The sequence below is a fragment of the Macrotis lagotis genome, chromosome 1, assembly GCF_037893015.1.
Source record: "Macrotis lagotis isolate mMagLag1 chromosome 1, bilby.v1.9.chrom.fasta, whole genome shotgun sequence".
In the NCBI taxonomy this organism is placed as follows: Eukaryota; Metazoa; Chordata; class Mammalia; order Peramelemorphia; family Peramelidae; genus Macrotis; species Macrotis lagotis.
In genome coordinates, this window is record NC_133658.1 from 792,704,940 (window position 1) to 792,727,130 (window position 22,191).

General features: G+C 38.3%; 1 protein-coding gene across 4 annotated transcripts in view; it reads right to left on the reverse strand.

Moving 5' to 3' along the window:
- Positions 1-395: 395 nt before the first annotated feature.
- Positions 396-22,191, reverse strand: part of CADM1 (cell adhesion molecule 1) — a 340,937-nt gene continuing 319,141 nt past the window's right edge. For 2 of the 4 annotated variants that reach the window (XM_074216729.1, XM_074216732.1), the window contains 3 exons: positions 20,406-20,438; positions 12,275-12,328; positions 396-664 (listed from right to left, as the gene is read on the reverse strand). In XM_074216729.1, coding sequence (XP_074072830.1) covers positions 411-664; positions 12,275-12,328; positions 20,406-20,438 — 341 coding nt within the window. In that variant the 3' untranslated portion in view covers positions 396-410. The remainder of the gene's footprint in view (positions 665-12,274; positions 12,329-20,405; positions 20,439-22,191) is intronic. The other 2 variants (XM_074216730.1, XM_074216731.1) reach the window with 2 other exon arrangements.

Sequence of the window (22,191 nt, forward strand, 5' to 3'; positions counted from 1 at the left end):
TAGCAATTTAAATCTATTGCACTGATAATTTTAAAAATACATATTTATGTGGTTTTTAGACCAATGGATTTCTTTGACTGTAATGTATCAATCCAGGGAAGTATCTCTTGTTGTGACCATATTACCAAAAAAAGCAATTCTGGGCCTGGCAGTGTACCCATCCACCTCCCCACCAGAATGGGTAAACAAAAGATATGATCTCCCTATGTAGACTTTATTGGATTTCACACCACACCCAGGATGACTGAAGAGAAAGCATGGCTAGCTTTGTAATCCTTAACATGGCACTTAAAATGGACCAGGCAGTGTCTTATATAGAGAGGATAGAGATCTGTGGACGGAGAAGATTTGACCACTAATTCCACAGTCTTAATCAGCACCTGCAGTATTTTCTTCCCATTTTCTGGATTTCAGAATTGTGTGACCAGGCAAACCAAGCCACCTCTCAAGGACAGAGTAGGAGAGCCCCCCACCAAAATGAGAGGTTGGGATGGCAGAAGGATTCCCCAGACTTCCCCAACACTGTGCTTACCTTTATGTCTAGCAAAGTATCGCCCCAAAATGATGAGCAGGCACAGCATGGCAAACACCACCACAGCAACAACTCCACCAATCACTGCGTGATCCACGGCCCTTATGGAGTTGTCTTCACCTGCTCGGGAATCTGTCAAAATCAGAAGAGGAATAAGGAGGCAGAGCTTATTACAAGTCACTGGGAAGCTCGGGAGGGTTGCTGCTTCCAGGGTTACAAGGTCATCTTGTTTTTTAATGGGGAGGTTGGAAAGAACAATCGAGGTAGATCCAATTACTTGCGAGGGAACAGACTGACCTGTCCAGTGCTGAACTGATCTGTTCTCCCCCCAAGGAAATTTCGTGATAAGTAATATTGGGGTCACTAATGCATGTGAAGCAAGGAGAGAGAGCGAGAGCGAGAGCGAGAGCGAGAGCGAGAGCGAGAGAGAGAGAGAGAGAGAGAGAGAGAGAGAGAGAGAGAAAGGACGGAGTGCACAGGGGAGGAAGGGGACCTGACTGACTGATCCTAACCTGGTCGAAAATGTCACTCTATCAATGTCCAGTTGCAGATCCTAATTAAAGAGGCTGACCTAATCATTTAAAAGCTTACAGAATGGCACCTTCAGGCAACAGCTTGGGCTGGAGACAGGGAGAGACAGCCCACTTATACTGATGCTAAATGATATCCTATGCCTAGGCAAGGTGAGGATCTCAAAAACCACAGTGGCCTAGAGATAAGGCAAGGACACTAAAGCTTTTAAATACAAATGACGTGCCCACTACAGTTAGGATCTATGAGGCAGTAAGCCTCAATCTAAAACATAAAAACCTATTCCAAAAAAGATAGCAAGGAATAATTGTACATTGCCATAGTCAGATTTTATTTTATTTATTTAATACCCCTGCATGCAATTAATTTTCTTTTATAAGCATCGCTCCCTCAGGATGTCTTCTTCTGACTGAGGAATGACATATTTGGCTGGGGAACAACTCCAAAATGAACCCAGAATGAGCTATGGTGATGTAGAATGAATGTATGGCAGTGTAAACAATTTTAATTTAGGAATGTGGCTACATCACCCCTTGCTGAAATCCTAATGGCACCCAAGATTTATAACATAGTAAAATACAATTATTCTCCCGTTGATTAATACATTAACATTTTGGAATGGAAGCTAAACCATTGTCTTTTTTTTTATTGAGTCAAGTACGACACCTCCATTAAAATGATTTACTAGCTGTACCTTACAATTTAAGCACAGCAGCAACAGAAACGGTAAAAATCTTTTAACTTTACATGATTTGTGAAGTCATATGTGAAGGATTTACCATTTAAATCTTTCAGTACAAGAAGCACATGGCCTATAAATCTGTTCCCCTTGCAGTCGCTGGACGCCTAAGAGAAATGCATTTCACCAGGAAGACTGAGAGTGCAAATTCAAGTCAATTTTTAAGAAAGATTTATCTCTGTCTCTCTCCAAAGAACAGAGCAAATCTCTGAAGCCTCCACCTCTAATAATATTTGAAGTTTATCGATCAAGTGTACAGATCCGTGACAGCTAAAGGTAATGGTGCTCTTTTGAGCCGAAACCTGATACAACGCTTTCAGCAGGAGGGCATGATTTACACTTTCTATCGATATTTCCAATTCTGCTCTGAGATTAAGTACTGAAGGATGTGGGGAAATAACTCGTGACTGAGAGTTCTATAAAATGCATTTTAATTAAAAGAGTTTAAATTAAAAATGAAGTTCTTAAAGTGTGTCATTAAGCTACATTTGAAAGGACCACAAGAAAAGAGGGGGGAAAGCCCCACACAAACAAAACTCCTACAAGCAGAGACAGCTGTCAGGTTGCTCAGTACTACAGGATGATGGGGGGTTTAATTGGGGAATGGAGATGGGTTCAGCGGGCCAACAGCTCAGCAGCCAATTAGCCAGCTCCGTGATGTGGGAACCCCTCCAGTGACACAGCTAATAAGCTAAACTTGAAGCATAGTGGTGAGGAATCTCCTTCCTTGGTCAGAAGTGTTGCAGACCACATTTGTTATAGTACTCACTGTCACACAAGTCATTTCAACAAAGTATGGCTCCATGAGGGAAATGACTTTGGGGAAAGAAAACATGTTGCTGAAAAGCACTCCTCATGGGACACTATGTCTGCTGAAGGCATTGCCTTACACACTAGATACACTCACCCATTCAAAGGATTAGCACGAGGAAAAAAAAAAGACACGTGAGTTGAAGAAAATCAGAATTGACTAAAAGGGAGTAAAAAAAATCATACAAAATCAAATAAGGGGTATTTTCCCCAGGGGAATGATCACAGAAGGGATTTTGCAATGATGAGAATCAACTCATATCCAACTGACTTTTGCTTCAGACATTTTGAAAAGTTTGTCTTTCATCTTGATGTCTTAAAGACCCCGGGTGGAGCAAATAAGCCAGGCATTGAAGAGAGTAGAGTTGGTCATATGGAATTAAGTGAAAACCAAAAAGAAGCTTGAAGAAATAAGCAAGTCAACCTCTCTTAAAAGGGTCAAGACAAACAAAGGTTGGGAAAGGCATCTGTGTGTCTACTCTTAAAAGCAATATTCACCATTACCAGCTTCCACAACTGGAAACAATATAATCCAAGAAAAGGGTGTCTTTGGGCAAGCTTTAGGAGCAAATGAGATTTCACCAGAGGTATAATTACTTCAAAACAATCATTTGTTATAAGCCTTGCTGTGACCAGGCTTACAAATAAATAAGCTTAACTTCCTTCTTTTCCTGTACTGACATGCCCTATCTCCTAATTAAGCAGACAGGTTCTAGTTTATCTTTTTATTTAAAGGCATGCATATTTTATTAGTTATTTATTTATAAGGGTAATCTCTATTGCTATTTTGATACCTACTTTGATCAGGAAGTTTACTACCACCAAGATATCTTTCCCTGCCTTCATTTACTGTGGACAGACATAGAAGGTTACCAGTGTTTAATTTACAGGGAATATTGTAGGTTATGAGTTCCTCACTGCCTCCTTGCTCACTTCCCACTGCCACTTCTCAGGTTTATTGTGGCAGATGATAATAGAGTTGTGCCCAATTCACCAGCTCTCTACTGCTTCTGTCACTCCTTGGCCTCACGTATAAAGGTCATAACTGTTTCTGGACTCATCTTGGTTCTTTCCATTTGTTTTCATGTGTAGGGTAGGGGGAGTTTTTATATTGTTATTGATTCTCTCAAGCAGCATCAGGAAAAACTGTTACTGCCAGGAGGGTTTGCCTAAGAACTACCTAGAGTAGACCCAGAGGCAGCCTCACTCATGATGTAAAACAGTATCTGAAGACTTCACACAATAGGAGTGGATATTTATAACACCATTTACTGGATGTGTTTGGTCAAACATTTAATTAATTCATCCCTACAAAGTTACTAGATTTATTGAATTTTGCATCCCTGACTGAGGTTGCCCAGGCAATTGGCTAGATCAATATGGCTTGTGGGATCCCTACTTCACCTTTACACAAGGAAGGTACTTGGCGTTGGTCTTGTTAGGATGGGGACCAGGGATGAAGGAATAAGGTTCTCAAGGAAGTGCTGAGACTGATAGCTCCTTTATTATTCCTGTTTAACTAAAAAGTCAAGAGCTCTGGAAGATTCCTTAGAAATTACTTTCATGAGATACTTGAAAAGTTTTGGCTCATGCTGTCATACCCAAGTCAATCTCCCGGGGCATTGGTCCTTCTCAGAGGACCCATCACCTACAAAATTTTCTGAAACATCTCCAAATGTCTAATTTCCTGTGGGAAGGATGCAAAAAGGAAAAAATGAGCAAAACTCAGTCCTCTGCTACTTTTAAGATGATATAAGATTTGTAAGAACTGGGCAGGTCAGCAAGAAGAGTAAATTTCAGGTGAATGGATAAAATAAGTTCACCTTTTCAGGTTACACGAGTGGGGTTCACCTTCTGCAAGACAAGAATTGTACCATTCATTAATCAACATATATGTATTCATTGTCTGGAAATAATCTGTACTTAACTGATAGCTACCACTTTATTCAAAAAGGCAGAAGCAGTTTGTAGTTGCCGTCTGATTCAGCATAAAGTTTCTGCCAGTGTAGTAGTTTGGAGATATACTACAACTACACTTGAGAAAATGTGATACAAGTTGATCTCAAGGTTAAAAGAAAAACAAACACTGGCCCCATCACATTCACTGGATCTATTGTTGCTGAGAGTTCATTGTGGCTGTTGGGAGTCAAGTGCTTGGTGAACCTTTCTGAAATATTATAAGTCTTAGATAGGTATCTCCCTGCCTATATCAGTCGCATCTTAGAAAGAGTTCTAAGGTTCTGAGGCCAGCAAAAGCATCTCTGAAAAAAAAAGAAACATCAGAACTGGTGGTATTCAGGAATTAGGTTCGCCTAAGACAAAAAGCTTGGCTTCAGGTGAAAGTATATACCTGCTGATAGAAAATTAAGTTGAACACAACTGTTGGATCAGAGAACCACTACCCAACTGGCCCATTTCAGTATCTCAGGCACTGTCAAGGGAAAAAATTCAAAGGAACTCTTGAGGGAAGGGGGAGGGAGAGGGAGAGGGAGAATAAAGAATGGCCCAAGTAGCCTATTATCTTACCTTGGGTCAGGTAACCTGGTCTGACCTCTTTCCCTGTAGGCAATCAGGTAGAGGCAGTTCTTGCCTTCACTGCAAAGGCTGTTAGAAGTTGTTTTTGTTTTTTTGGATTCCTAGCTGGGGAAGATGGCAACCGTGGTGGTTGTGGAGGTAAAGGTGAGGGTGGAGGTGGATGGAGAGGTGGAGGTGGTGGTGGGTGGTGGCAGCAGCAACAGGGTGTCTCTCCTCTCTCTCCTTTTTATCTCATTACTTGCCAAAATTCTCCCTGAAAGGCCATTCTGGCAATCAAGTTCCCTATCTTGAATATCCATAGTCTGCAGCTCTATTCTACCATGGGCCACATAACCTAAGTAGATACATTTAGTGGTGGGGAGTAGCCTGAACTGCCACTTTAACACAAAAAGTCACATTCAAGGTATCATCTGAACAACTAGATATTGGACCATGAATATCATTAACTAGACACCTGACAATTAGGATCATGGCCAGAGAAATTCTTTGGTAAAAAGGAGAGCTTGGGGAAGTTTTCTGACAAAACTACACCAAGTTTTATGTCTCTAAAACAACAGATTACTCTGGAAAGGAAGGGAGGTATTGAAACTTCCTAGTATGGTCAGGCAATGCTTAAGGTATGAGGACAAAATACTGTCTTGGTTGGCTTACCTTGACTTTATCAAACCGTCTCCAGCTGATAATTTAAAGCACAACTAACTAATCTGCAGAGTTATACACTTCACTTACAGACCCATATTTTTGTAAGTTACAAGTTATCTCATCTAATTTTCAAAGCAAATACTTAACAGATAGATTCTAATAATATTTAGTCCTGCTGCTTCTAATTACTGGACAGATGCCCAGCCTACTACAAATGTTGTACATTTACAGTTGAACAGGAAAAAGGTCAGAAATGTTGAATTTTGCAACACTTCTACTATCCAATTTAGTTAATAAAGATTCTTTTCCAGGGCTGAGATCCTGCTGGACAAGCCAGCTCAATTATAAACTCTTAAAATAATGGTTTCTAATGGAAATGCTGACTCGAGCCCCTTGGGGCTACAGGATTGGTCTACCCAGGTAGAAACTTAATGACCATGATGTCATTCACTATCACTTTGTTGAAGTTGGGAAGAGGGGGGAGAGAAAATCCCAGTACCACATCACCCACCCCATTCCCCCTTGAGGGGGGGAAAACCTGACCTTAAAAATCAAACACTGGCACTATTGAAAAATGGAGCTAATCATTTCCAGCCCCGATTGTGTTTCCCATCTACAGTAACACAAATAAGTGTGTATTTTGAAAAGCACAACTTTATTACTGAAGGGGAACACACTGAATGGCATGAGCTGACAAAATGCCACATTATTTGCTAATCCTAATATGTTATTCTTCTTTAAGATTTGCTTTTCTCAGCACCAATTCAATTATAGATGCTACAAATCCTTCTGACATTTAATTCCCTCTTGTCAGAGAGTAGTAAATGTATACAGGACATGCACAGCTTTCCCATTAAGATGTTAATATATATTGGAGCATAGTAGCCTCTATACAGCATAACCTTTCTTCTTAGAAAAGTAGGAAGAGAGGAGTGAATGCAAGGAAGGAAAGAAAACCAGGAAGATTTCTGAATTGCATTGCAGGCTTCTAGTACTACACTTTAACTGCATCTATCTCAATTTAACTATAACCACACTAGCATTTCAAAGAATCTATTTTAAGCAGCTTAAAGGAAAACTGTAGTTGATTATCATACCATATTGAGCTCAACTGGCTCCCATTAAAAGTATATGTATCTATATCTATGTGGAAATAGATATACACACACACACACATATATGTATATCTATATCCACGCAATAATGTACATAATGTGGTCTACAATAGCATCAGAATTCATAAAGGTTTGAGGAGAAATTATTTGACCAATACAATCCAAGAATATTTTCTAGAGAAGGTTCAATCTGGAGATGCAGAAAGAATTAAGATATAATATAGTATAAAACAGTATCAACACAGGCTTTATATCTTTATATCTCTTTATATCTGTATTTACCTTTGACTTCTTCCATAAGGTAAGGCAATGCAAATGAAAAGCTTCTATCAGGTAGAGCCATCCCTTATATTTCTTTGAACGTCCACCTTCAGAAAAGGCACCCAATAAACACTTGATGAAATAATTATACCAAGGAACCTCACAGCCTGGGCCTTGGATTTTATCATGAATATACTGTTATCATCTACTGAGCTGCTTTTCTTTGCAGAGGCCAGGTTTATGGGGAGAGTCTGGTTAAAGGTGACACGTTTTTATAACTGAATGTTAAAAGTGATTTTAAAAACCTGTCAGTTCTCCTCTCTCAAATTAAGCAACATCAAAAATGATTTCCAATGGTTTCTACCTAACAGGATGCAAATCCTCTGTAGCATTCTGCATCTCCAGGCAGACCAAAAGGCACATTTGTATAGCGGTCATCTCTACCCATCAAATAAGAAGGATGTAATGGTGAGTTGATGCTCTTTAATCTTAAGCAACAGTAAGAAAATGAGAATCACACTAAAGTTTTCCTTTAAATGAGAGCACATCTGATAAAGAGCATAAAGTTAAGTATATTGTCTCTACAGAGACATATCCCACTAGAATCTCTCTTTTACAGAAAGATGCTCAAGTGGATTTTAGGAATTTGGGAGATTCCTGGGAAGATGGGTTAATGAATATGGTGAAGTTACCCCAGAGTAGTGTCCAACCTGTAGAAATGGAGTTCACACTTTGTCTGCCTTTTAGTTTGAAGAAAACATTCTTACTTAACAGACTCATTCTTGGCCATGGAGGGAAAACAGCAGCATGTTGGATTATGCCAAATACCCATCAAAACCATTATGGTCATGCCCTATGCATGTCAAAAGGCAATTGCCATGGATTCTGAACAACTGCTCAAACCTCAGTGCCTCTTATTTATTCAAATAAAACAATCAATGTTTTAATTTTTCCCAACCTGAATATTTTAACATTTCTCATGATGTTTTACAACCACCTCAGAGGTAAACACAACTTCTAGACTTTAGGAGAATGAAACTGCCAAGGAAAAGAAATCAATCCCTTGTTTCCTCCCTACATCCCTGCCAAAGGAAGCACTAGTGGGTGATATGGGGTTATTATCTTTCCTAGCCAGGAATCAAGTGACTAAAGTCTTACTAATTTGGAAAGGAACTTCTAGGAACAATACATCTCAAAGTGGGAGATAACCCCCTAGATTTATAATTTCAAATCAAACTTGTTCTATTTTTTAAAAATTGGCTAATTAATTCCACAATAAAAATGGAAGGTGGAATTTAGAATTAGAATCCATACCTCAGGCCTTCCTACACAGCCTTCCTTGGAGACTTTAAAAAAAATGTCTCCCTTTAGAATGGATATTAGATGGCCTGCCTGCCTGCCAAACTTGGGTATCATATTTTATGATACGGCTGATAATGAAGGAAAGCAAGGGAATCATATGGCTTGATCAACTAATTTAGGAATAGAACCTTGCTTTCAGAGGATATAAAAAAGGGTTGTCCAAAAAGGAACTAAAAATCTGACCCTTAGGGTGTTTCTAGATGCCAAAATATCCAATCACATAATTTGCAAACCAAAGTCCTACAAATGTTTGTTTGGGTCAAAAATTAGCCTGGTTATTTTGACAGGTTTCAGCTAAGGTTTCCTTTGTGTTGTGAAGGGAATATGGATTCATTCAGGGTCTTCCTTAATTAATATCAGGGGATGCTCTGTCAAAGCCATCCAAAGATTAGCTCCTTACCCCTACTTTTCTAATACTTAAAAAACTGGTTGTTCTAGATGGGATCCAGACCAGCTCTCTCCCAGTTGTTTGCTTGTTCTGTCATCTAACAAAAATCACTCATACAAGGGAAAGTAATATTTCTTCTTTTTAGGATAAAGATGACAAATTTGCCCCCTCCACCCACCACCAGGATTCAGATTTTTACAGGCTTATATTATGGTTTGTAGTCCAAGATGTTATAAGCATGTTTTGGGGAAATGTGAGAGATGTGGAGTTTCTTTTCTGTACTTATTCTTTAAAAGAGAAAGCTGATGGATCTCTTTGTATGTGCTAGACAGCCTTCATTTTGGGACATTTTATATTTATCACTACACAACACTAAATGTTCCCCAAGGCCCTTCCATTGCTGAAGGGGGAGACTGTGGTGTAGGAAAGATTAAAAAAATTTTAAAAGGTTTTAAAATAAAATAGAGGAATGAATATGCTTAAAGCTATCCTATTCCTCACGGGTGGCAATAACCACCAGCTGTCACTAGCAAACAGCAGATGTAATTGATAAAACAATTCAAAAACTCGTGTGGATCCATCATCAATAAAGTTAACACCCAAAAAAGTAAATGAAAGGGTTCAAAGAAAAACTGGGTAAGCTCCCTAGGTCTACTAATAATTAAATCTCTTAATATACAGGCATGAAATACTTTTTTTTTAAATGCAGATTAAAGAGGAGGATCAGCTGGGCAACATACTTTGCTGCATGAGGATGGAGTACCATATGCTGCTTATGAAAATGTCATTAACTGAAGCAGTATTGGTGTATGTTTTTTGGGGGAGGGAAAAATGGAAACTAGAGACCAAGATGCTATTATTTCAAAGAAATGTAAGTATATAACATTTATTCCCAATAAAGAAAGGGTGAAATTGCCACCAAGATGCAGCATGGGAATGGATGGTAATATTATTCATTACCACAGTTTAGCATTAAGTGTGCAACACCTACTCTAATTTATTGATGGACTGTTTAAGATGGGTGTTAACCTGTTTGTCTTGTATTATAATTGAATTCGGTCTCTAAGCTACAGGAATTCAAGGAGTTCATCCTTCTTCAATCAATATGCTCCCCTTCAGTGACCCATTTCAAGACAGCTTCATAAAAAATAATGTATTTTGTTTTAATAAATTTAAACACTATGACAGCTGCTCAATTTTTATTGGTTGTTTTTTTTCCAGACGTCTCTTAGCTGAAGAGTGAAGCTGAGGCTCACAATCAATAATAATTGATTAATCAGCATCCCCTTTGAACAAAGGTGCTAATCAGTTTTTGATTAGTTCATCAAACCAGATGTAAAGGCAGCCCAGTCCTTGCCTGATTGTTCATCAGTGTTTTACATGATGCACGCTGCTGAGCAATGTGTGACTGAGATGCATCTGGAAATGGGGGGTGGGGGAAGAGAGAAACAACTTAATATATTAATTTAACTGAATTATCTTGAACACACACAAACAGTTATTGGTTTATTGTTCCTGACTGGAGGGTGATTGATAAGGCCACAGCAAAGAAGCATGTGCCAGCAATGCTGAACTACCCAGCAGTCTTAATTACTAAATCCGGGTGGGTGGGGCAAATTAGTCATCTTTATCCTAAAAAAGAAGAAAAATTACTTTTGCTTGTCTGAGTGATTCTTGTTAGGTGACAGCGCAAGCAAACAACTGGGAGAGAGCAGGTCTGGATCCTATCCACATGAACTAGCTAGTCTCTTGCCCCTTTCACTTTGAGGCACTCATTTCCACTGAGATCAGTAACGGGACAACATAAGCCCAGGGATCATCTTCAAGCAACTAGAAAAATTTATTCATAAATTGCTTACTTCTCACATCAACAAATGGATTAAACTTCAAAGAAGGACAGGACCACCTATCTGTATCAGGAACAAAAAGGCCACTAGCTAAACCTTTTTACAACTTCATTAAATAAAACACAATAAAAAGAGTCAAAATGACATCAATTCCTTCTGGATTTTTCCCTTCACCATTCCTAGGTCATTTATTCATTTAGGGATTTAGAGTAAATTCATGTCTGAAGGGAGGGAAAGTAAAGATGTCACTCATTTCTGGGAATGATGAAATTGTTGGTCTGATAAAGACTGAACCTCTATACTGACTTGGTGGAGATGATAGCAAATCTTCAAGTGTCGGAGGGGCTACCACTTTAAAGAGGGATTAGATTTTTACTCTGATTAGCTTCAGAGGGCAGAACCAGAGCAATGGGTAGGAATTGGAGAAGGGAGATTTAGTATTGAATAACCAGAGTTGTCTAAAAAGCTTCCTGATAAGAGAGATAATGGTTTCTCCTTTACTGGAGATATTACAGCAAGAGGACAAATGGTCATTGCTGGAAAAGGTAGGAAAGGTTTCTTCTTAGGTCAAGTTCAAGCTGGACTAGAGGGGACTGGCCTCTCAGCCACTCTGCTTCTGAAGAGGAGCACATGGAGAAGGCTCAGCTCTCTTCTTGTAGGACAAGTGAGTTCCCAAACTAATTTTCTCTATTGGCAACAATAGAAAGGACCTCTTTGGAAACAATGTGGGAGGTGTCATTATTTATAAAGAGATTAACAGGAAAGTTTAAGAAACTAATAGCTGGTAGAAGTTGTCACCATAGTATGGGAACTCATAATTGTTTAAGCTCTGATCACTTTAAATCTCCTCCCTCCCCTCTTTGTAGGATATGCTTCTTATTCTGGATTAGTAACACCTAAATCCGGGAATCAAGCATGAAACCTACTTTTGCAAGTGCTCAGTCTGCTGTGAAAAAGGTCTGAGGTGGATAATTAGTTTACATCATGGCTGTGACAAAACAATTGGCCCCTTCTTTCCCCATCCCACCCTTATTCCTAACATAATCAGATCATGACTTTACTATCCCATCCCAAAGAAGTAGGCAGTAAGGATTTAAAGGGATGATTTTTTTTTCTTTTATAGAAATAGATCTTGTCACACAATCCAACATCCTTAACTGCTTTACAATTGCAACAAAAATTTCTCCAGAACCATCATATAATTAGGATGCAACAATTATTTCAAGCCACTGAACTAAGAGTAGTTGTGAAACAACTGCAAAGGTAAATTGACCTTGATTGCATGCAGGATACCTTCCCAGGCTGAAATACATTCAGTTAGAAATACCAATTCCAGCAGCAAGGGAAGGGGATGGGAGGACATCATCAACAGAAAACAATCTTATTTCAGTAAGGCAGGTTGTTTGCATCAGGAAAACTGCTGATTGCAACTCAAAATGGCCACGATGCAGAAGTGAACAACATTCCCACAGGTTGGACACTGCAGAACTTTACCTAATGACTAGCCCTTACCTGAGAGATCCTCACTGTCCAGTTCTTCTGCGGAATTGGGCAACTGAGTAAGGCCTTACAAGTAAAAACAAACTCGTTTTTTTTTCCATTCCTCGAGGGACATAAACAAAACACTTAAGAACTGAGGATGAATTTTTTTTTGAAAAATATGAGCCAAATCACTTGCCATCATTTTTTCCCATAGCTCAAATATATTAAGCCATAAGTACAGTTCTCCAATAATTTACTTTATTACTGATAGACAATGAGAGGCAGAAAGATTCCTCAGTCTCCACTGCTCAAAGCACATGAAACATGAAGGGGAATGCTCAAAATCACTCATTCGTAACAGCATGCAAAAATATAAAACCTGATTGTTAGCTGTCAATGCTCTGCTACATCTCTTTATTACAATTCTATTTAGATTCTCCACACTGCTGTATGTAAGAAATTTTATTTTGAGTTTTGCTACAAATTGAAATCTTTTGCCAATACTGACAAATACAGCATTTTATCAATTTATGATTATCTTGGATCACATATTTCAAATTGGTATAGCATCTGTTAACTGCAGATTGCAGGTTATTCCTTCATCAGAAAATCTGATATGTAAAAAAAAATTTTTTTTAAGTATTTCATAAATCAACGATACTCCATGAAAAACAAACACCCTCAAAGCTGAAAAAGCAGTTAGGCCAGGAGAGAACCAGCTGGGGCCCTGAAATGCTGGTGTCTGCAGCACTCCAAGCTTTGCCCATGAGTGTTATTTCTTAGCTAACTCAGCTTTTCTCTAGAGAGGTCAACAGAGGAGAAAAGCGGGAGGTTAGACCAGGAAACAGCTTCCATTTTCTGATGTTTCATTTGCAAGTAGATATAGTAAGAAAGGTCACAGAACAATACAAATGTTCTAAGACTGAGGTAGCTTATTTAATTAGGGGAAAAATGCACAGTGCATTTAGGAATATAAGTAAAATAAAAAACAGAACTCTGTTTTGGCAGTAGAATACAGACCAAGCAAATGCACTCTGGGGTTTCGAACAGGATTTGCTACTTTTTCTGAGGAACACAGATTTAACTAAATCAAGTAAATAAAAGTGTCAATTCTCCCCCCCCCCCCCCTCCAATTGGGCTTTACAGGGTCATGAAAGCCAGTGATAGAGGAGATCTTAAAGTAATTAAGTAATGGGGGCTTCTCTGGACAGCATGGGATTTCCCGATGTTTAAATGCTCAGGAAGAAGAATTTCTACCATTGCCCTTGGGAGAGACTCCTAAAGGCAGTGGGCCAATGAGAAATGGATGATTTCCAAGTCCACAGGTGCTCCCAAACTATAGAATTAGACAATTTAAGAGGAAGCAGTAAGTGCTGCAATAAATTACAGAAGCATCTAAGTAGGAAGAAATTCCATTTTTCCAGTGTTTGGATTGGCTGAAAGTATTCCAATTTCTAATTGGCTTTTATCCATTGTATAAAGACTGATGATTACAATTATTTGAATAATTGTTATAAATGGGCAACATAAAGTACTTCTCTGTAGTTAATTATGTATTTGTGGTTCTCAGAAGGCTAATCCCTCACTTCTACGTGGTCCAATGACTATCAAAGAATTCTACACACATGCTTGGCATCCACTGAACCATACTAAACAATGATGTTTCTGCATAGGCATTTTTATTGCTCAAAGTTTGCTTCCTTGGGGAGGGGGTTACAAAGCTAATTTTCTGTAACAGTTTTTTCCCCTTAAATAAGGACAAAGATGTTTATGAAATATTATTGATATGCAAAGCTTCCCCATTAGAAAGCAGCAGACAGTTGATATACACCTCATTAAAGATGGAACTGTCATTTTCAGTAGCATCAAGTTTAAAACATACCAACTCATCTGGAATCCACCATTTGAATTGCATGCCAAAGTGGGAAACCATTAATTAGCAATAAATTTTTTTTGCACTTTTTCCCACAAATCTATTATGTCTGTCCATACCATCATCATCTCTGTAGAGAATTAGAAGGAATTTCCTAGGGCAGTGATCATACAGAAACTTTTGCAATGTGAACAAATAAAATTTTATTTCTCCTAAAGTTGAGTTTAGATAGGGATTTCATTCTAGTCAAAAATATTCATAACACATTTTCTTAATAAAAAAAGTAATAGACATATACTTTATGAAGCAGAGGATCTTCAATGGGAATCTTAACATTTCAACAATTCAGTTTTCACCTTCAGTGGGTTAAGTTTTCAAAACTTACTGCACAAGATTAATTGTATTGCCAATCACTTAAAATAAGTTGGAAATTACTTCTCTATTTTTATTATTAAACTTTCACATCAAGTATAAAAGCCCTATAATTTTAATTCCTAATTAAAAAGTATTTAAAGAAGATGGTTACACTTCATCAAACAAATTTAGAAGTACGCTTTTTAGTCCTCAACAATCATAGTGTAAATACAGCAATCTTATACACTCTAATGTTATGTATTGTTTTATTTTTTAAATTTTTTTTTGTTTTTTTAAAGGAGCAGGGGGAGGTGGAGTAAGAAATAACTATTACTGGTGCTCTGATTCGCCAAAGCATATTGAAAACTTTCTCATAGAACACCTGTGGCATTAGAGTAATTCATTTCTCTCCTAGAGAAGGAAGGAATTCATATTTTTTTTAAACATAGGATAATAGGTCACTTTTGAACCAGAAAATGAAGTTTTATTTTGTTTTTTTTTTCCTCCCAAGGTGAGAAAACTTGTAGTGGTTTAGTTAAATTCAAGGTCACATGAAATTCAAGGACTGATGGAAGTCTCTTCAGTCTGTCCTTTTTCAGGCCATTTCAATAAGTAATTATTAGATAGAATTAGTATTAGAAAATAAAAACAGCCCACTGGGCTCCACTATTATTTCGATGATTAAAAGCAACATAGGAAATATTTCCTCTTTCATCTAAGCAACACTCATTTGATCATCTGGCCGTATTAAGGAAACCATTATTCTTCTTAACAGCCATAAGAGTTCAGACACCCCCAGTAGTTTTAATCTAAAAGCTCAGTCATCCTGTTCTTCCTGCTTTGTCAGCTTTTGTAGAGAGTTTTTCTCCCCCCCCCCCCCCATTAGTAGAAATTCTGTTCCCACCATTAAATAGTAAAACATTGTTTCCAGACTGCATATCAAGGCTGAGACACAATCTGAAGGTTCTGCAGCCATTCAGAAACCTCTTTCGCCTTGTTCCTGTAGAGCGGACAATGTCTGCAGAGTCCCCTGACTGAATGACAGCCTTTGAATGCCATTGTTCGGTACTCATACGGGGATGTGCAGAAAGGTACACACACACACACACACACACACACACACATACACACAGAGGGTGGATATAGCGTTTGTAATAATGCGCACTGCTGGTTATTTTCCTTTAAACTGATTTAAGAGTTGGCCCATGAATGAATGGAAGCAGATAAGAAAATTGCCAAGTGCTTTGTGTATCCCATCACAGCTTTTATTGCCTGCACTATTTATAAAATAAATCAGAAAAAAGAAAGTCTGATTTTTAATGGGAAGTTGTCTAGGCTAGGTATATGAGCTGGTCTGAAAAGGCAAAAAAAAATGAAAAATGATTCTCCAAATTTAGTTAGACTTCTGAGTTTGAACTGAGTACTACTGTGATTCCATTTGAGGCCCTAACACTTATCCAATGAAAATTGTGGTTCTTGGGGCAGCTAGGTGGCGAAGTGGATGTAGCACTGGCCCTGGAATCAGGAGGACCTGAGTTAAAATCCAAACATAAGACACTTAATAATCATCTAGCTGTGTGACCTTGGGCAAGTCACTTAATCCCATTATTGCTTGGCAAAAAGAAAAGAAGAAAATTGTGATTTGGGATATCAAAATTCACAAGAAAATCGGCCCCTAAACACACCAAGAGGTGGAAAGCAGCAAAAGGGCAGGTGGACTTAAAAGGGGGGAAAGGAATAAAAACTAAATAATGGACAACTCCAGATTGTGAGGAAACCAGCTGGACTGACCGCAGTGCAGCAGAAACACAAGCACTATTCCTGGTCATGGGGAAGGCATGCTGTCATCAGAGCTCTCAGCAGAGTGGTGGCAGGGCCTGAGGAATGAGGATGGGGGACAAGGGAAAGGAACAGGAACACAGTGCAGAAAAAGAACAGAGGAAAACCAACAGACAAAACCCTTACAGGAAAATTCCCAAATAGAAACAAACAAACAAACAAAAGAACCCACCATACATACCCACACACCAAAAAGAAAAAACGACAACAGTCATGCTGTGGAACTCACTCATGCATTCCTGCCATCAAGTTCATACCAATGAGATAAAGGGACTGGCAAGGAGGGTCTCTGGGACTGCTGTGACATGCACACAGGAGGGACTCTTCCCATCCAGGCCTTAAAGGTGAGCTCCAAAATCAGAACTGTTCAAGTACCTTCTTCATAGAGTAATGGCACAAGGTCATACTGGCCTTACATTCCCATTCTTACACACATAGTTTTCTTGACTCTACATTAATTTATTAAATTTGGAGAAGATCCATTTGGCTTTTAATCATGCCCATGCATTTCTAACCTTCCATATACATGCTTACTCCAATCAGATACCAATAAGAACAAATGGCTAACATACATAAACATCTGGTATACTTCATACACACTCTAGCAACACAAGCTTGAACAAAACATTTTAATGAGTCTTCAGAGGGAATTGTTCTTCCTTTTGATAAAGGAAAATAGAAACACAAAGATAAATCGAAAAATGGGGTTAATTTTTAAGACCAGTAAGATGGTCACAACAGACTCACCTAATGTGTCTTGTCATTTAAGTTGCTATAAAATCTAATTGGTTAGTGGTTTTCCTACCCATCTGGTTAAAGAGTTCCCCAGTTAGGCTTCCTTCAGAGTAATCTAAAGGGAGGGGCTATGATATTCAAGAAGTGAGATGAATTCAAACACAGTTCACTTAAGGAAATTTGGCTCTGTGTAATTCAAATTCAAAAACCTTAGAACTTTCTAACTCCCCTTCTGTTTAAGGTCATATCTCATTTTAACTGCCTCCTCACTAACCCTCACTCAAAGCAGTATCCTGACAACTAGATAGACCAAATTCCAAAAGGTTCATAAAGTGAAACCATTATTTTGGGATATTATTTATTGTTTATGAAAGGCACTTTCAGGGAAGCTATATGTGGGAGAGTCATCTTTGTGAGTTCAAATTTGGCCTCAGACACTAGCTGTGTGACCCTGGGCAAGTCCCTTGACCCTGTCTGCCTCAGTTTCTTCACCTATAAAATGAACTGGAAAAGGAAATGGTAAATCATTTCAGTATCTAACCCCAAAGGGGATGATGATGAATTGGATGCACCTGAAAAACATCCCTTTTCTCTGGATCAGAAGGACTTATTGTTCAAATCTGAGTTAATACAATGTACTTGAGACACCAGAAAGGTTTTTGACAGTAAAAATAGGTTACCGCAGGAGTCATTTGGTATTCCCTCTATCCTGGATGAATAATTTAATTAAAATCATAATTTATTATTCAGGTAAATTTTTATTTTCCATTGTGTTTGGAGAATCGATTGTCAAATGCTATAGAGGTGATTTCTTTTCAGGTTAAGGGCTGTTGGGATGATCTTTGAGTCAAGTTCTGTTCTTTTCAAATGCCGGTAGTTTAAGTTTTACTAATGAATTACTTTTCTTGCATTGCAAGCTAGACTATGAAATTTGAATGGGCTACTCTTTTTGAAATGAATGTGGACCCCAAAATTCATTGAAAATTGGTTTCCTACCACAAGTATATAATAAGATCTTAATTTATATTCTCAAAACTGTTTTAATAGAATCACAAAAAAGAAGTAATTTCCTTGGCTACTTGTGCTGTCAAAAAGTTTTTTTTTTTTAATCAATGGTGTCTTGAAGGACTTTGGATCTAGCTGATGTGAGAATTTTAGAGAATCAAAATTGAAGAGCTGAGAGGGATCCTAGAGATTTCATAATCCAGTTTTCTCATTTCATAGATAGGAAAACTAAGTCTCAATGAGTAATTGTTGAATGAATTGACCCATTCAGCAGAAGAGCCTACGCTTTTGGATTTAGAACTCAAAAGTTGACAGGATCAGAACATAGGATTTAGATTTCTGGAGAGGACTTTATAACTCTTAAAAAATGAAGAAAAAGAGGGTCAAAGAGTTCAAGTAATTTGTCTAAAGAAGGGGAATATTATCAGTCAAATTTAGAGTCTCAAATTCCAAACTTATCATTCTTTTTCTTGGCATCCTTGCTAAATTTGAAATTTGATTTCACCCTCTCTCCCCTCAGGGGTGGTAGAATCACATGGACCCACCCACATTTTCCTATTATGGGTTTCCCTAAACTACATGCTACATAGCTGCTCTAATTTTCCCAGAATGGGCAAAGACTCCATGGAAACAAGTTTCCTGCCTTGAACAATGCAGATTTAACTCTGAGGGTTCATTTTTGCCAGAGCTTGTAAGGATCATTCTTTCCTTGTAACAGATCTGGGGGGTATCTGTGGCAAAGGTCCTTTCAGACTAGAAAGTGGGGCATATAAGAAAAGTCACTGAGGGTCAATTAACAAATAATCTCTTTGTGTGGTTGCTCAAGGAATTCAGGGATCTTATGATTAAATTTTGACTCTGCAATTCAATGGCAAGCTATACAGAACTTAAAGTATTCTTAAAAACTAGAGAACAAATCTTCTGCACTACATTAAAATAACCTTAAGGCCTCAAGTTTAATCGATAAAAGCCAGGAAGTGCTCAATTAATGATTAAACCTACAAATAACTAAGCTTAATGGAGTGCATTGCCAGAGTAGCAGTAAGCACAATGGGGCATTACCTCAGAAACCTGATGTTTAACACCTAATTGATTTAGCATGATTCGAATTTACTTGACCCTTTAATATAAATTAATGTTCTTTCTCTTTTGTATTTATGATAAGAGAAAAGGGAGAAATAGGTCTCAAAGACTGTTTCTGTCCCTCAGCGTGCCATAACACAAGTCACCAACATATGGATAGTCTGTCAAAGACACAGGGCTCAGTAGGATTCTGAGGAGCAATCCATGATGGCTTTGTGGCTGAGGGCTTTCCATTGATGATACCTAAAACTACTGGCCTGTTTTCTAGAACAGTAGAACAATCAACTGTACTTGCTATCCATGGAAGAGCACAGGGATATGGGATGAGATTTCCTGCCCATGTGAATGACAGAAAATTTTTAAGGCTTTGTTAACAGAATGGGCCCTATGGTATAAAGGGTTCCCTTGGAATCCAGTGAGAAAATTGGGCTTATTTTCAAGTCATTCTTTTTATAAGTATAATAATAACTCAGGACTATTACATCAAATAGTAGATAGTATGGTCATGACTTTGGCTAATGGAAAAACAAGACACTGAATATTTAGGGGAAACTGTTTTAGGTCAAGAAGTAAATTAATGATGGAAAGGGGGAAAGTTTAGCTATCTTGCTGTTGTCTTCAGAGTTGTATGCATTGACTGTCTCTAAAATTCAAAACAAATCTAGGAAGATGTATATTAAAAATTCAAGAAGGGGGAAAAGGCAAGTAACTATATAATATACTAGTGTTTTGAAGTGTGATTAAAGTTTTAAAGCATGATTAAAAAATTTCCCTCCTCAGGCTAAACTTATTATGTTAACAAAAGAAACCTCCTGATCAACCCATTATGTCTTTGCTACTACATGACCAAAATGACTTTTCTTCAAAAATATACTTGGGATAAAATCCCTGCAAAATTAAACACTGAAATTTTAATGCAGATGCAAGGAATTCAAGGAAATTTTCATGTTTAAAAATCTACAAGTATTTCAATGTTCAATAAAATGGTGCCAATGAGAATCATATAGAAAGCCAATTGGTGCTACTTAAACTTGGAGCATTTCTATCAAGTAGAAATTGCTGCTAGCCCCAAAGAGCAACAATTGGCTACTGAATTCACAACAGAAATGACAAGACTAGACATTCTTTCAAGCCTTAAAAATTATGGTCTATTTATGAGATCAGTCTCCTTGAAACACGATTTCCCTTGAAGACTCCATTTCTCTTTTTCCCAGGCTTGCCTTGCCTCTCAGCAGTGCTGAGAAAGTAGATAAACAGTAATGTGATACCAACCGTGAACTGCTGGTTCTGTCGTCGCCGTTGTGTCTACACACGGGAACAGAGGATTGGAGGAAGGGAAGAAACAGGAGGAACGGCATGCAAAAAAAGGGAAAATGGAAAAAATGGAACAGATAATATATGAGCAAGCTTTCAAAGAACATCGCGTGACAAGCAATAATAAATGAAAAGCAAAAAAGCATTTGAAGGGAGTTGCACTGTTTTAAGACATGCTTTAGGCTCAAAGCTGCGAGCCACTGAGGGAAACAGTAAATTCTTAATCTAGGGGATCTTGCTGGGGCATCTCCTGCTGGTCAGAAGTCAGGGGAACATGCAAAGTGATGAGGAACACCACCAGCGCAAACTCAGGGACTGGTGGTTGGCTCGTAATGCACCAAGGCTCTCAGGACTATGACAGAAAAGCTCAATCTGAAGGCTGGTTAAACAATGAATTCATACATTCAAACATTGCCTTTGTGTTAAACCCAGCCCTCCCTGGTCACCCTAGCTTCTCCATCGCCAATTAGGAGTCACTGAAACAGTCACTCTCCCAAGATTTTTCAACTGCTTGTGCCCAAATACCTGCAGGTGAACATATGGTTCAACTTTTCCATCCAGTGCATTATTTCAGCAACGTTTAGCAGGTGAATTCAAGCAACTAGGAGGCCGTGGGGAGGAACAGATTAAAGATTTTCACAGATTGGATTCTTTAGACACACATGGAAACTGTGGTTAGGCCACTCTTCCCTTTGTGGCTCTTAAAACGTCACAGTCCAATGGCAGATGCCCATCACAGAAGCAAAGAAGCCCACACAATCTGTTGTATGCCACTTCAGTTCACACTGAACTCCTAAAGTCTAAGCACTCAGCCATCCGTTCACACTTGCAAGCCACAGACCACACTCATTGGCGGTGATTGCCAAGAGTCAGGACTCCTTAAAGCTAGGCTAGGAGATGACTTTTTTCCCAGTGTTTGAGACCCACACCGTAGAAAGAAACATGGTCTGTTTCTTCTTGACCAGACTTGATGCACTGGCTCATCTCCACAGGCAACTCCTTGGTGTGGTACACTTTATTTATTTGTTTATTTTGGGGGTTAGAGGGGAGGAAAGATAAATTTCTGATATTAAACAAGATGTTTTAACTTTACTTTTCCTACTTCATTATAGTATCTATCTATTTCTACATATTGTCATTAAGATTCCTTCCACCTGAAATCCTTGGGCTGCAAAGGAAAGATAAAATTATGACACGTGTTGGTCACCTGTAATCACACGTTGCCAGTATAGTTCTCAAGGGGTTGGTATGGTAAAGCAGCTTGCCATCTTCATTTAGGATGGCATGATTTAAATGGGCACTGTTCTCAAGGGGCTAAAGACCTCTATCTTATTTGATGTAGGCAATGTTTAAATGCACCAAAGCATTGAACATATGATTTCTGAAAAAAAGAGCCTGGTGCTTTGGCTTAAAGATTACAATACATGAGTTCACGTTGGTGTTTCCCTTCAGTTGGCATGCTGTCCTCAGCACCTTAGAACATTTGAAGCTGGAGCCCTTCTGAGAAGTAAGAATAAACAAGAGTTAACCCAAAAGGTCATTCCAGGTTGATGTGGCCTAGAGCTGAATTTCTGAGAATAGATGAAGATCAAAAACAAAAAACAAATCAAATCAATTCAAATTTAAAAAACAAAAAAAAAACCCAAAAAGATTTAAAACAAACCAACAAAAAACAAATAAAATATACCACAGGGGGAAAAATCACTATACTTACTTACAGATTCAAATCTGTATGCATAAAATA